Source organism: Cheilinus undulatus, linkage group 4 (genome assembly GCF_018320785.1).
Source record: "Cheilinus undulatus linkage group 4, ASM1832078v1, whole genome shotgun sequence".
Lineage (NCBI taxonomy): Eukaryota > Metazoa > Chordata > Actinopteri > Labriformes > Labridae > Cheilinus > Cheilinus undulatus.
The window spans coordinates 3,294,405-3,308,933 of NC_054868.1; the positions used below are offsets into that span (position 1 = coordinate 3,294,405).

The following is a 14,529-nucleotide window of genomic DNA, read 5'->3' on the forward strand; positions in this document are numbered from 1 at the left end:
CTATCTCTGAAATATAATCAAATTAAGCACCCGAAAAATCTAAATAAAAACAAAGAGCCAAGCGCTCACTGCAGAGCAGACAGCATCTCTGTGCATCAGAGCTGTTTGCACGCATGTAAGAACTGACTATGCAGTAATTTTAGGAAAATCACACCCTTTTTGTACAAATCAACCTTACCAAAAAAGCATCTCTTTCAAAAGTGCCAGCATTAACTGAAAAAATACCACCTGCCAATGGTTGTAGGTAACTGTGCTGCAATATGTCAAACCCAAACTTTCCAGTGATCACAGCTCAATCAGTCAAGTCCATCTCCACCCATCTTGTTCTGTGGCTGGGTTGAAATTAATTTAAAGGGGACACATTTAACCCTTTAAGAGAAGTTTATATCGGTCTCAGAGGTCCTCAAATGTCTGAAGTTTGTTGCTACAAAAACACTCCAGTATTGGATTTCTGCATGTCTAAGAACCTCTGTTTCAGCCCTGCTCAGGACGAGCTGTTTCTGTCTGTGGCTCTAAATGTTACTGATCTGTCTGACTCCGCCCCTCCCAGGAAATGGATGTGGCTCCCCTGATAGATCAAGACAGGGGGGCCGAACTTTCTTCCTAGTGGGTAGGGCCAACTAACCCTGTAGGCGATTCCAACTCCCCACGTGACATCATGAGGGGAAATTCTGAGAACAGCTTGTGTCAGCACACATTTTCCGAAAGGTGGAGAAAGAGAGGGGGGAGGTTGTAGATTTTTCTGGTACCTGAGGGGATCGTGGACAGGCCAGGGGCACATATTTTGAATAATACGTCCCCTTTAAATCAGTCATAGGCTATCAGCAGCTCCACACTTCGTCCATATTTGTGGAGACTGTCCGGAACGTTCACCATGACAAAGATGCAGCAGCTTTTGGTAAAACCGAAGATCAGCTTTATCGCGATGATCCACCGCTTCTGGATCCAAAAAACTGAGACATTAGATTTTGTCCAAACATTTTATTGAATGAACAACAAATCATCCAGTTTACACTTGTTTTGCAGTTGTTATTGAAAAATCATATTCAAAGAGAAAACCATTAGACTATTCTACATCAATGTGAGAATCTGGACCCTTGGAGAGAAATGAGGAGACTTTACAAAAGAGAAGAGGAATGAAAAAACTCAGTCAAACGTCTTAATTTGAAATTCAGGTAGCCTCATCCACCTTCTTCCTGGTTTTTAAGAATTTCTGCAAAAGAATTAAAGACATTAGATAAGACCATAAACCAAAAGATTCCACATTTTAAAAACACCTAGTACTGAGAAGTGTCAAAGTATGAGACATTCTGAATCTTACTGGGGTTGTTGCTACAAATGATAGTGTAAAACAGGGGTGTCAAACTCAATCACAGTGGGGGCCGAAATCTGAATTTAGGTCTAATCTGAGGGCCCAACAGGGCAAACATTTTTGTTATTTAAATTTTAACCATAAACTGTAAAAAAATTTCACAGGTAATTAACTAAGGGGAAAAAACTGATGATAAATGAATTTGAGATTTTTTTTTAGAGTCAAAATGACAAGTTTAAAGGCTCAAAATCTGAGATAAAACATAAAAAATTAGTTCAAAAGAGATGAGATAGAAAATAAAAATCATGAGTTCAAAGGCTCAAAATCTGAGATAAAACATAAAAAATTAGGTCAAGAGGTCAGAACACAAAAATAAAAGTCAAAATAATGTTTCCAAAAGGCAAATATATTAGAACAAAAGTAAAAATCATGAGTTTAAAGGTCAAAATATGAGATAAAATTGAGAAAATTCAAAATATTGAGTTTAAAAAGTCGAAATGTGGGATTAAAAATTAAAGTTATGAGTTGAAAAGGTAAAAATATGAGATAAAAAACTAAATTCAGAGTTTAAAAGGTTGACCTATGACCTAATATTAGATTGTGACTCTTAACCCTTTTACACCTAGTGCGTCACCGAGGACGCACTGTTGAAACACACTTTGCATGACCATAATTGCATGACTGTTTGTGTTATCAGAAAAATTCAGTTTCTGAAAGCTGAGAAACTGTGCTTCACAGCCAGCATGTGGTTATTACTGTAATTTCCCCTTTTCTCACCAAGATTCTAGCATAAAGTTCCCCGTTTTCATTTTAAACTGTTAAAACACTGTTAACATGCAGCAAAATGTGTTTTATCCATGTTAATTATTTTTCTGAAGTTGAGTTTTGATTATAAGGGTTTTCTCCGTTTTTTTTTAACTTATTCGGCCGGTAGCTCCTCATTTTAGCTGTCTGCAGTCTCATCTACAAACTAGAAGTCCCAACATGCAGTAAAATGTAAATAACTGCCATATATTAAAAGTTCTAAGTATTGTGGAAAAATGGGCAAAAGCATGTACACACAGGACATTTTCTGGGCCTTTTATGGTTAAAATAAGAAGAGTCCAGAAACTCAGGTGTTAAAGGGTTAAAGGTCAAAATAAGAAATAAATTTCTAAATCATGAGTTTAAAAACTCAAAATATGGGATTAAAAATTGAAATTAGGAGTTCAAAAGGGCAAAATATGAGATTAAATTTGAGATTATGATCTTGAAATTTCAATATGACTTGAAATCCAAAATTGAAATCTTGAAGTTCACAATAAGAGATAAAAAGTCAAAATCCTAAGTTCAAGTCATAATTTTAAGATGCAAATTGAAAATGTTAAATGAAAACACAAATTCATGTCCCTCCCTCATTCTTTACTTTGACAGTATTTTTACTCTTTACTTTTCATATTTTTATGACTTAAAGGATATTTTAAATTTTCAAGGTTACATTTTTATTTTTATACTGGAGGAAATCTGCAGACCTTTGACCTGCGGGCCAGCTCTAATTAAAATGCATGATCTTGCGGGCCGGAGAAAACTGCACCGCAGGCCGGATTTGGAACCCCGGGCCTTGAGTTTGACACCCCTGGTGTAAAGCAAGGCTTACAACTAAGCACGAAAGAACATAAGAGTAACATCAGCACTGTTTTTACTTTAGCATAGCCAGAAGGGAGGTTTGAGGAGGAGGTAACTCTGATTCTGTGTCCTACCTGTAGGTTCTCGTAGTGTTTGAGGGATTTGCAGTGGCTGATCTCCACCTCTTTGGTTCCACTGAAGAACCGGTTACACACTTTACAGAAGAAACCTGTTTTTGGGACCAAGTACTCCATACCTGTAGACAAACACACAATCTGCTGTTAAACCTGCCGTATGTAAATTCAACCACCAGGAGGCTCTCAGTCAGAGCAATGCTGAGTGAGCTGCCCACCACCCATGTTAACTTTTCAAATTGCATTCATAAAACAGACATCAGCTATTCTGGTTTCAAGGGTGAATTTCACATAATGAGGGAGAAAAGCAGTTAAAAGTGGCTTTCCTAGTTAATGCTGGAAGCTACTCAGTGATTATTCACAGCACAAACCAGGAAACCTATACTGCTGTACTCCGCCCTGGCATGCGCCAGGTCGATGTCCCATCATTCCAGGTATCCTCCCAGCTGACTCCCTCCACAGTGCATGTGACACCTGACGTCTGGTCCGGCCCACAAGATCCTGGGCACCCAGTATGAAGTGAGCTGGATCAGACCCAGGGAAGTTTCAGGTGCCTGCAGAAGTGCACCTGGCTCTCCCGTATCAAACAGCTGACCGTTCCCATTCCTGCTCTCCTGAGCACATCGGCATCAGACACCGGCCATCAAGGACCAAAAGACCCTGACTTTAGTCCTGAATCAAAACCAAGAAGTCAACTGTTGAAGGGGTCAGGGGTGGGAGGGTGGAATGACATGCTGTAGAGTGAGCTAAGGCAAAAAGTGTGCAGCCTATGTCAGAGGATGTGGTCCACCAGAAGTAAGCCGCACAAAACATTAACGAAACAACAAAACAGCATGTAGCAGTTCATTTTTCCTTAGGTAGCTGTCTTTGACGTAACATCCAGTGTTTCCACAGGGATAAAAATTTTGTGTCAGTCAAAGCTACTATGTCATAACAGCCACCATGACAAGACATGTCCCATTGCAAATATGAAAATGAAGGATTTCTTTGGCCCTGAAAACTGCTAAAAATGTGAATACATATATATATGCCATAGGTTTAGTCAGTTTTAAAGGACTGTAGACATTTCAGTGAAGAAAAAAGTTTAACAAATTGTGTAAAATTGACAGCAATCTTACCGACAGGGTTACTGGGGTCGTAAGGAGGGAGGGTGCGGAAAGTACAGGTAGGAGTTTCTCTCTTTATTTTTTTCCTTACAGTCTCCTCTTCAGTGTTTGTTTGGTCTTCAGACGTCTCTTGTTTTACTGTAAAAGACAACAATAAGTATTAACACAAAGGAAATTTACAGTTAGGATAGCCCTTTAATGTGAATCATCTCATTTTCAAAGGGTCCCAAAGATAGATAGCTTTGTAACCCTGATTTTAAACAAGGCAGCCGAATGCTGTGAAATCCCTGTTATGTTTAGTTACAGCTGGGTACATACCAGACAACCTAAGGTCCAATTTTGGTCTCATTTTTGAGCACCGGGTGATTTGAGGCTCGTTGTAACAGAGTAATTGTCAATACTATCCTCAAGTGTTTGGTGTCATCATGTTTATTCCGTTAGTCCTGATCAGAGTTCCCATTAGCCAGCATTTGCCAGTCTCTGGCCGGTTTCACAGACGGATGTCTGGCAGATACAAACATTAACAGCCAAAAAGCCCACCTTACAAATATGTCAATTAAAATATAAGTAAATATTAGATATTACATGTTTTATATTGTGTTACCCAGAAGACATGTTGCTAGAATCCTTTAATATAAACTTAAAGTAATTTATTTGTTTATGAACGTAAGTAATACCAGGCTAGCTTGTCAGGCTAGGCGGTGAATATTCACGTGATCAACGTGGATGACGTCAAACAAAGCTGATCTTTAAGGGACCTAAGAGCTACTGAAAACTATACAGCGAAGTTGGCGGTATGGAAGGTTTTTGGATTTGTCATTGATGCAGGTAATAAGGAAGATGAAACAAAAGGAACTGTAGACAGCTGAGCGGCGCAAACACAGATCTAGCAGGCGGGACGAGGACGAGCTTGGGCTGAGCAGAGTTGGAGTGGACTTCCATGAGAGAGAGATAGAGAGAGATAGAGAGAGAGAGAGAGAGAGAGAGAGAGAGAAAGCGGTTCATACCGGAACTGTACTCTTTCTATGTGTATTTCTGGATGCCTGCTGCACCAAACAAGCTCTCATCACACAGGACAGCCTGTGTCCAGAGCAGGATTAAAATGTTCAGTTAAAAGTTTTTTGTCTTCCACTGTGACGGGAGCAAATTCAACCCTCTGATGAGAGCTGGAGGTGAAAACACCTCAGGATTAATAAACAATGCTCTGTTCAAACGTCAGCGATCAAGATCCCACTTTCACTTCTTGGTGACATGAAATAGAATTAGAGGTAAGTTATTTCAGTGGATGATACTTTGGCATTATAATTTTATAATAAAAGAGGTTTAATCAGCTGTGTGATTAACCCCAGCACACACACTTGTCCGCGTATTTGGCACTCTCCTTTATGCACGGAGGATGAAAGGTGTGTGTTATCCTGTGAGCTGCTGTTTGTGACTCAATTAAGGGAAGAAGTTTATTTTACAAACTAAAAAACCTCTCACAGTCATTAAAGCCTGACTTTGCCAGAAAATGGGTAGAAATGTGGACTGGACTGGGATCCTGCTGTCTCTAGCATGCAGCTGTGTCTGCTCTCTGCACCCTCAAGCGGCTTCCTCTTGTTGTTACTTCACGCTACGTCACATTCCCACACTTGTGTTCCTTCATTTGCATCCGTGCCGTGCCTAGGCCCACCTCGTCCTTCCGTGCTGGGGCCGCGAAGCATGCCACACCGAAGCACGGAACAATTGCACTCACACTGGCCAAACATACCGGACTTTAGGCTGAAACGGGCCCAGGCACGGTATGGATGGCCTAGTGTGAGTGCGTCCTTAGGCTGATGTACTGAACTATCCACATTGGACGGTTTTGTCTTTCTTCAGGACAACTCCAAAGAAACCCCCAAGGTTGGATTTACTGTTTTAGTACAGGTTACAGTTGAGATCATCAGTTTATGAGGACTAATATGGGCAACTGTAGGTAAGACTCAATTCAATGCAGAGTTTTAACGTAGTGTCTAGTTAACGGAGCACTGGTTAGTTGTTTGTTGGGGTGATTCGATGGAGTTTTCAATGGAGGATGGTAAATGGCTGTCGTAAGCTGCTAAATTATAGTTGCAGCTAAGGTGCTAGCAGGCTAACTTGAAGCTAACAGCTGTTGTTTGGGTAACATGTAGAGGTATATTGTGCAGCTGATTGCACACATGTAAGGAAAAGCTCACAGGTTTTATTATGTTTGTTTAAACAACTTACACAAAGACAATAAAAGAAAGTTTTCCCTTAGTCATTTCTAAGGTCTGGTCATGTTTAATATAGGTTAACCAGGCTGTGTTAACAGGCTAACAACAGTTCAGGCTCGGTTTCTACCCTGTTGGACTTGGATCAGTTTAAGACAGAAATATGTTTCCTCAGTCCTCCTTCAGCACAGACATAAAGCTGTATCAGTGTTTCTGTTTTTGTATTTTCTTATTGTTGTTAAATGGAGATTATTGGTCACATGGTTATCATAGCTTAAGCTGTTGCAGTTTGGACCTTAAGAGGCAAAAACAATTTAAAAAACAATGTAATCCCAGCTGTGTTATCCAAAGACAAGGAGAAAAATAAGTAGAAATCTCAAGCCAATGCTGAAGTTTATCCTTCATCATAGGACAACCTAAAAAATAGATATATGAATTTACTGTATGCCTACTTAGGGATTTTGTACATAGACTCCTCTCCTGGTATGAATTCATGACTCACTTAAAAGAGCTTTGTGACCCAGTTTTAGGTCCAGAACCACCTGTTAAGAACCACTGATCTTAAGGACATGTGTGGTATTTGTTTTAAATGGCTGGAATTCTTGAGGACTGCTGGTCATTACGACCAAAGACAAAAAAAAAAAAAAAAAATCTAGTGGAAACTCTCCCTCGTCTGGAATAATATATATATCAAAAATGTTTGCTGGCCATGATTCCAGACCAGAGAGGTTCACCAAACACATGTACTTTTACAGCTCACAGAAGTGGGAGAGAAAATAATAACAACTCTGCCCTAATTCAAGTGAAATGCTGAAAAAAAAGACAGGCATGTGGAATTATGGCAACAACATAATGTTTCATACATGACCTACCACAATCTAAAGTCATGTTTGATTCTGTGGATCTGGTGTGTGTGAGGAATCTCCACTGTGATGTTGTTACTACAAACAGCAAATGTTTGGTCACATGGCTGAGTCATGTAATGGGTGCGTTCAGAAGATATTAGTTAGAAATCTGTTGAAACTGTCCTAATGTATGTGGTCTTCCATGTTTTTAAAATCACCTCAGATTGGACAGTCATCTAGTGCTGAGCCAGACTAATTCACATTTGTGTGGTGGTCAGGGTCGGCATTAGTCTGATTGTAGTGAAATAAAATAGATGTCTTACCGACTGCGTTACTGGGGTCGAAAGGAGGGAGGGTTTTGTCTGATCTGGTGGGAGTTTCTGTCTTTATTTTCTTCCTTATGCTCTCCTCTTCATTGTTTGTTTGGTCTTCAGACCTCTCTTGTTTCACTGAAAGAGACACAGAAATCTTTAGACTGGGCTTGTGTTAAAAAGAGCTGGTTGTGGTTTTACTTAAATTCTAAGAAAATGGCCATCCTGCTGGAACTCAGAAGAGCATCCCTCCTGCCTATCCAAAGGAGCAGGATTGGCTAAGGCAGGCAATCAATTTCAGGAGGGATTCCAGACTCCCAATATCAAGGCTCATCACAGATAAAAATGCAGTTTTCTTTATGAATATAATGTGAATATTGAGGCTCGTAAGGCTTACCAATAAAAGCATGCATATTAGTTTGATCCATCGGCCTGGTGTGCTGTAAATAAGAAGAAATCATTAATCTGTACCTGTTTGTGCATCCTCCTCCTGGATGTGCTCATGCTCTTCTGCTGTGTCCGACACTGCCGTCTCCTCCACCTCCTCTTTGACCCGTTTGTTATTAACAGCTTGATCACACTCCTCCTCCTCTTCTCTCTCAGCTTTCACTGCTACCATTTCTGGAGCGTTTGAGGACAAGTCAGCGGGCGTGGGAACAGGATTGACCTCACAGGTGGTGTCCATCTGTGTCGTTTCTAAACATGAAAAAACAGAAAATTAAATGTAGATTAAATGCAGAAAAACATCTGAGTAAATTGTTGCTATCCTGTTTAAGAGATGAGGCTGTGTGAGCCCCTACTGGTCTCAGATCCCTCTGGTTGACATGTCGGCTCATTCATTTGGTTGTTAGAGGCGTCAGACTGCGAGTGTGCTGTAGGAGATGGACCAGATGTCGGATCTGATGGCACCAAACCGCCTGTTGGCACATTTGACGAAGCTTCTGATTCAGGCTCAGACTTCAGCTGGGTTACTGTGGGTTCTGATGTTTCTGTTTCCATGGCTACCTGAGAAGGCGTGTCCTTGAACAAGATTACAGGAAGATTAGCATCTAATAGGAAATTACTGCTGGTGTAAAATAACAAAAGAGGAAAGTAGGGAAAAAGCCATCCAAACTTACCTGGCCCTACGTGAAAAAGTCCATGCCCCCCTTTGTTAAATCATGAATTAACTGTGATTAACCACATTTTTTGTTAAGTTTGGTTAAATTTCACTGGCCACACACAGGCCTGATTGCTGCCAGACTTGTCAAATCCAAAAATCCCTCAAATAAAAGACAAAGAGACAAAGTGAAGCAGGCTAAAAGATCTCAAAAAGCAACACAACATGACGTCATCTAAAGAAATTCAACAACAGATAAGAAACAAAGTCACTGACATCTATCAGCCTGGAAAGGGTTACAAAGACATTTCTAAAGCTTTGGGGCTTCAGACAACTATGGTGAGAGCCATTATCCATGAATGCAGAAAATTTGGTACAGTGGTGAACCTTCCCAGGAGTGGCCAGCCTACCAAAATGACTCCAAGAGCGCATCAACGACTCATCCAGGAGGTCCCAAAAGAACCCACGACAACATCTAAATACCTGCAGGCCTCACTTCACTCAGTTCAGGTCAGCGTTCATGATTCAACAATAACAAAGAAAGACTGGACAAAAATGGCATCCATGGGAGAGCTCCAAAGCCAAAACCACTGCTCACCATAAAGAACACAAAGGATTGTCTCACATTTGACTTAAGTCATCCTGATAGCATATTCTGTGGACAGACCAGAAAAAAAGCTGAACTTTAAACACAGCATTTTGTCAATCAGTGAAACATGGTGGTGGTTGTGTGATGGTCTGGGGCTTCTTTGCTGCTTCAGGAAGTGGACAAATTTTCATAAGTGATTGAAACATTAATTCTTCTCTCTACCAGAAAATTCTAAGGGAGAAAGTCCGACTATCAGTTCATGTCCTCAAGCTGGAGCACACTTGGGATATGCAGCAGGACAATGATCCCAAACACACCAAGTCCACCTCTGAATGGAATAAAAAAAAAACAAATGAAGGTTTTGGAGTGGTGTAGTCAGAGTCTAGACTTAAACCTGACTGAGATGCTGTGGCATGACCTTAATCATCCTAGAAAACCCTCCAATGTAGCTGAATTAAAGCCATTCTGCAAAGAGGAGAGGGTCAAAATTCCTCCAGAGTGATGTGAAAGACTCACAGTTATCACAAATGCTTGCAGCTGTTGCTGCCAAGGATGGAAAACCAGTTATTATGTTTAGGGGTCGATGACTTTTTTACATAAGACCAGGTAGGTTTGGATGGCTTCTCCCCTTAATAAATGAAATCATTCAAAAACTGCATTTTGTTTTTACTTGATTATTTTTCTCCAATATCAAAAATAGTTGATGATCTGAAACATTCAAGTTTCACCTCATCTCAGCCCTTGTTATTCTTTAGATAAGAGAGACCTCTAGTGGCAGAATTCACATACTCTGGGTTTAAAGTGTAGTTCTGAGTTTGTCTCAGAATCAGGAGTATCGTAAGTCAACAAGCCTCCTGTGATGACGGTGATGATGTAGTTAATTTCACAGTCTTATTCAACACACATTTAAAATAAAAGGAAGCCTTAACCTACTTAATTACTGTAGATACAAACTGTGACTAAATCAATCCTGAAATAATGCAAATACAAATCCTTTTTAAACAACTATCATGTCAATCAGTGTTTAACTGGTTAAGTTTAAACACTGCATGTTGACCACATCACCATTTAGACTCTACCTGTTGATCCTCTGATGCAGCAGCATCCTCCTTCACCTCTGAGGTTTCCATTGGAGCAGCAATAGATGGAGAGTTAGCGAGGTCAGCTACATCTCCGACTTCATCCACCGTCACAAAGTCGCTCATATTGAAGGGGAAGTCATCGAACTCCTCTTCCTCCTGCACCTGAATTTACAAAAGGATTAAAAAAGGTTAAACCGAGCATCAGGACGGTGATATCTGAATCAAGCTTTTCAAGTTTTCTAACCTTTTTGGCTGCTGTAGAGTTTCTCCTCTGTTCCTCCCTCTCAGAGCTCTTCTTGTGTCCCTCTGACCTGCTGGATGACCTCCATCTTGTGGATTCTTCACCATACATCCTCTTCCTCTCCCTCCTCTCTCTTTCTCTCCTCTCCTCCTCCCTCCTCTCCCTCTCCCTCTTAGTTCTTTCAGCGCGCTCCTTCTCCTTCTCTTTTCGCACCCTCTCCTCCTTCTCCAAGGCCCTCCTCTCCCTCTCCTTCTTCTCCCTCTCCTTCTTCGCCTCCCTCTCCTTCTGCTCCTTCTCCCTGGCCTTCCTCTTTGCCTCCTCTGCCTGGTTCTTGGTCTTTTCTTTAGTCTCTGCAGCAGGTTTTCCGCCTGGCTCTTTTTCCATCAGGGTCTTTTCTTGTTTTTCATTGCTGGGAGCTGCAGTCTTATTGGTGGATTTACTGTCCTTACTTGTTTTGCCTTCTTCAACTGGTGTTTTCACCTTCTCCTGATTTACCTGATAAAAAGAGATCAAAAACACCCATTAAGACTGAAAAGTGATCAATCTGTGTTCTGAAAGCTTAAATACAAGGAGGTGTATAAAAAATAAAGCAGGGTATCTGTGCTTTTTTCTGTAAAGAGGAAGCGTTCTTATGTTTTATCTTGGTAATATCTCTGACGTTAAAGAAACACCTGTCACACAAAAAGACATTTACTTATGTTAACTGCAAATTAGTCTGACCCACCAATCAGAGAGCCTCTAATAGCAATCACTGCTGAGCTTCTAGACAGACTTTTGCTAGGGCCAAGTCTTTTCAGTGTAATGCTGTGAAATTGCGGCCTTAATTTCTACACTCAACATGGTAAAAATGTGTGCTGCAAGAGTAACTGCAGACATCTGCATCGTAACCTGAGAATAATTTTCATCTCGTCTCCTTAACTACAGTTAATTCTAAAAATAAATGCCTCCTTAGGACTCAACTTTGTGGACGGCCACTCTGGTGATTCAACCCTGCTCGCAATCTCAAAGAATATTTATATTAGGGATGCAACGAATCGTTGTTTTCGCCGATGGATTTAATTGTCAATTCACTAGATGTGTTTTCATTGCATTGTTCTCCAGAGTGGAGATTGACAGGGGGTGAGTCATCCTACATTGTTGCAATCTTTGCAGAGTTTGCAAATCAGCGACCATGAGGTGACACAAAAACGAAACAGCATAATAGCAGGCGCTGATGCATCATCGTCATGTTCCAAAATGTATACATTTATGAGCATTTACTCCCATGCTGCAGATGAAAGTGTTAAACTTCCTGTGACATGAGAATCTACTGGAAGCTTGTCTTTACGTTTTTACCTTCGGGAGCTCAGGTGCAGGCTTCTCCTGAGAATTCTCTTCACCATCAGACGTCTGCGTCTCCACTTTGTCATCATCAGCAGTTTGGTCTTCTCCAGTTTGGCTTGCATCGACAGGCTTGTTTTCTTCTGCTGCTTCTGTGACCGTCTCAACAACAGATTCCTCTGTCATGTTTGTCTGTAAGTCTTCTTCGGGTTTTGCATCTGGTGAAGTCAAAGGTTCAGAAACAGCAACAGCGATGTTGTCTTTTTCCTCGTCTTTGCTCCCCTTTTCCCTAGAAGCTTCATCAACAACCATCTCCTCTGTGCTCTGAGCCTTCTCCTCCTTGCTGTTGATGTCTTTGCCTGAAGCCTCCACAGGAGATCCAGAGTCCTCTTTAGCTGCTGTCTCCTCTTCTTCTGCTGCTGCTGATGTTTGGCTGTCTTTTCCATTCGCAGGTGTTTCCTATGATAGGAGATGAAGAGTTGTTAATCAGTGCCATATCAATTTCACAGGTTAAAGCTTCTTGATTTTATGCCTAAAGTAAACTATTACAGGTGTGTAGCTCCTTACTCTATCTGAAATGGATGGAGCTAAATAAATTTAATTTCCCCACTCTAACACGAGGAGCTGGTTCTTTCAAATACAAGAAACAGGGGCAAACAGATAATAAATATATGAATATTGAGTGCGAAGGACACAATGCATCTTACAATTATTTTTTCAGTTCATTTCAGGATGCTTGGTAAAATTAAGGTTAACAGGGCGATGTATAAGAGATGCTAAATTATCGGATAGATGTATGATCTCTAAAAAAGACAATAAAAATGTCTGAGTATGTCTAATGATTTCTTATCAGTGTTTAAGTTTCTGACCTCTGTTGAATCCAGGTATGCAGAGATGATTTTGGTCTGTGTGTTCATTCTGGGGTCAGCTTTACGGGAGAAGAACAGAGGGTTTCTGTGGATGATGCATGGAAATGTCTGGAAGCGTTTGTAGACAGAGAGCGCCATGGCTGCAGTCGCCATCTCACAGATAACCTAATCAGAAAGAGACATAAAATCAAGTCGGCAGCCAATCTGAGAACCCGTGACATGACGGAGTAGATATTCAAACGAGCAGCCCTCACCATTCCGTTGACCACCAGGGTCTTGATGACGGTGCCGAATCGCCGCACCAGTTTCTGGACTTCAGAGGAGCCGGATGGTGTGTCAGGAACATTACTGATCACTAACAGGCTGCTCCAGCCCACCAGAGCAGGACTCTCCTGCAGGACACAAAAGCACATTCAGTTATTCTGTTAAAAAAGAAGTCCAAAATTGGATTGCTGTTGTTAAACCACGATCAGAAATACTCACTAAAGGAGTGGCCAATCCCATCAGAAGATTGTAGAGAGCCACCTGAAAAGAAGTATTTACTTTTAGCATTCAGTTAATCTCAACAGAAAGAAAATTTATAACAACATAACGGACAGGTAAAGAGAGTCGTACAGGTGTGCTGAGGCTGACGTTCTGTTTGATGTGGAAAATCTTCAGTTCAGCGTCCTTGATTTTTAGAGGCATAAAGGAGTTAACTTTCACCATCTCCTGTGCAGTCTCCATGTCCAGCACAGACACAAGAGCCTGAAAAAAAACAGATTTTTTAAAAGCATGCTGAAAAAATAATCCTTATAAGCTATCCCAACAAAGGCATTTTCAGTCTGCATAGATGCATCCATGCTGGAGATAATTCTTAATGTTTGCAAACATCTGCTGAATTTGTTTGGGGTTTTTATATATAGGTCCAAAATAAATGCTTTAAAGTTTTGAACTTTCATCATTTGAGTGCTATTTTTTCCTGTAAGGTTCATGTGAGTAAAGCTTCTGTAATAATAATAACTATATTTGTATGGCACTTTTAAAAGCAAGGGCTAACATGTGCAGAAGCAAACAACTGTAGTGAAGCAGCAGCTGGATAATACTCTCAGTAGCGTATTTCTGCTCTCTCAGTGATGAAAAATAAGGTGACTGTTGCTCCTTAATGTCTCATATCATAAAAAAACTCACAGACAGCTTAAGGGACAAGTCAAAAGTCATTTGAAGTTACGATATCAAATACTTATCTTTTTTATTGCTCACCTTAGATATTATAATCTGGTGAATGACCCAAACATTTGACACCCAAAAAGTTAGCTGCAGCTTACAGACCTGGATGACTTACATACCAGTATAGAGTGCTAAGACACAAAACATCATAACCGCGAGTACAGCTGCTATTCTGCAGACTGAGAAATTCATCCATCCATCCATTGTCTATACCGCTTATCCTGTTAGGTGTCGTGGGGGGGCTGGAGCCTATTCCAGTTGTCATTGGGCGAGAGGCGGGGTACACCCTGGACTGGTCGCCACTCAATTGCAGGGTTGACATATAGAGAGACAACCAAGAACACTCACATTCACACCTACAGGCAATTTAGAGTCACCAAGTAATCTAATGAGCATGTTTTTGGTGGTGGGAGGAAGCCAGAGTACCTGGAGAGAACCCACACGTGCACAGGAGAACAAACTCTGCACAGAAAGGCCCTGACCAAAGCGAACCAGCGACCTTATTGCTGTGAGGCAACAGCGCTAAACCCTGCGCCGCCGTGCCGCAAATGAATCCCCATTCATTTTGTATTGCTAGCAGTCACTTAGGCTTCA

The 14,529-nt window shown here is 40.9% G+C and overlaps 1 protein-coding gene across 1 annotated transcript in view; it reads right to left on the reverse strand.

Moving 5' to 3' along the window:
• Positions 1-966: 966 nt before the first annotated feature.
• LOC121508113 (zinc finger protein 638-like) overlaps positions 967-14,529 on the reverse strand; it is a 62,193-nt gene continuing 48,630 nt past the window's right edge. The window contains exons 13-25 of the mRNA XM_041784648.1: positions 13,342-13,473; positions 13,210-13,251; positions 12,981-13,118; positions 12,727-12,891; positions 11,873-12,316; positions 10,541-11,032; positions 10,294-10,458; positions 8,327-8,546; positions 7,998-8,222; positions 7,539-7,664; positions 4,170-4,295; positions 3,052-3,173; positions 967-1,213 (exon numbers count right to left, since the gene is read on the reverse strand). Of these exons, the coding sequence (XP_041640582.1) occupies positions 1,172-1,213; positions 3,052-3,173; positions 4,170-4,295; positions 7,539-7,664; positions 7,998-8,222; positions 8,327-8,546; positions 10,294-10,458; positions 10,541-11,032; positions 11,873-12,316; positions 12,727-12,891; positions 12,981-13,118; positions 13,210-13,251; positions 13,342-13,473 (2,439 nt within the window). The 3' untranslated portion in view covers positions 967-1,171. The remainder of the gene's footprint in view (positions 1,214-3,051; positions 3,174-4,169; positions 4,296-7,538; positions 7,665-7,997; positions 8,223-8,326; positions 8,547-10,293; positions 10,459-10,540; positions 11,033-11,872; positions 12,317-12,726; positions 12,892-12,980; positions 13,119-13,209; positions 13,252-13,341; positions 13,474-14,529) is intronic.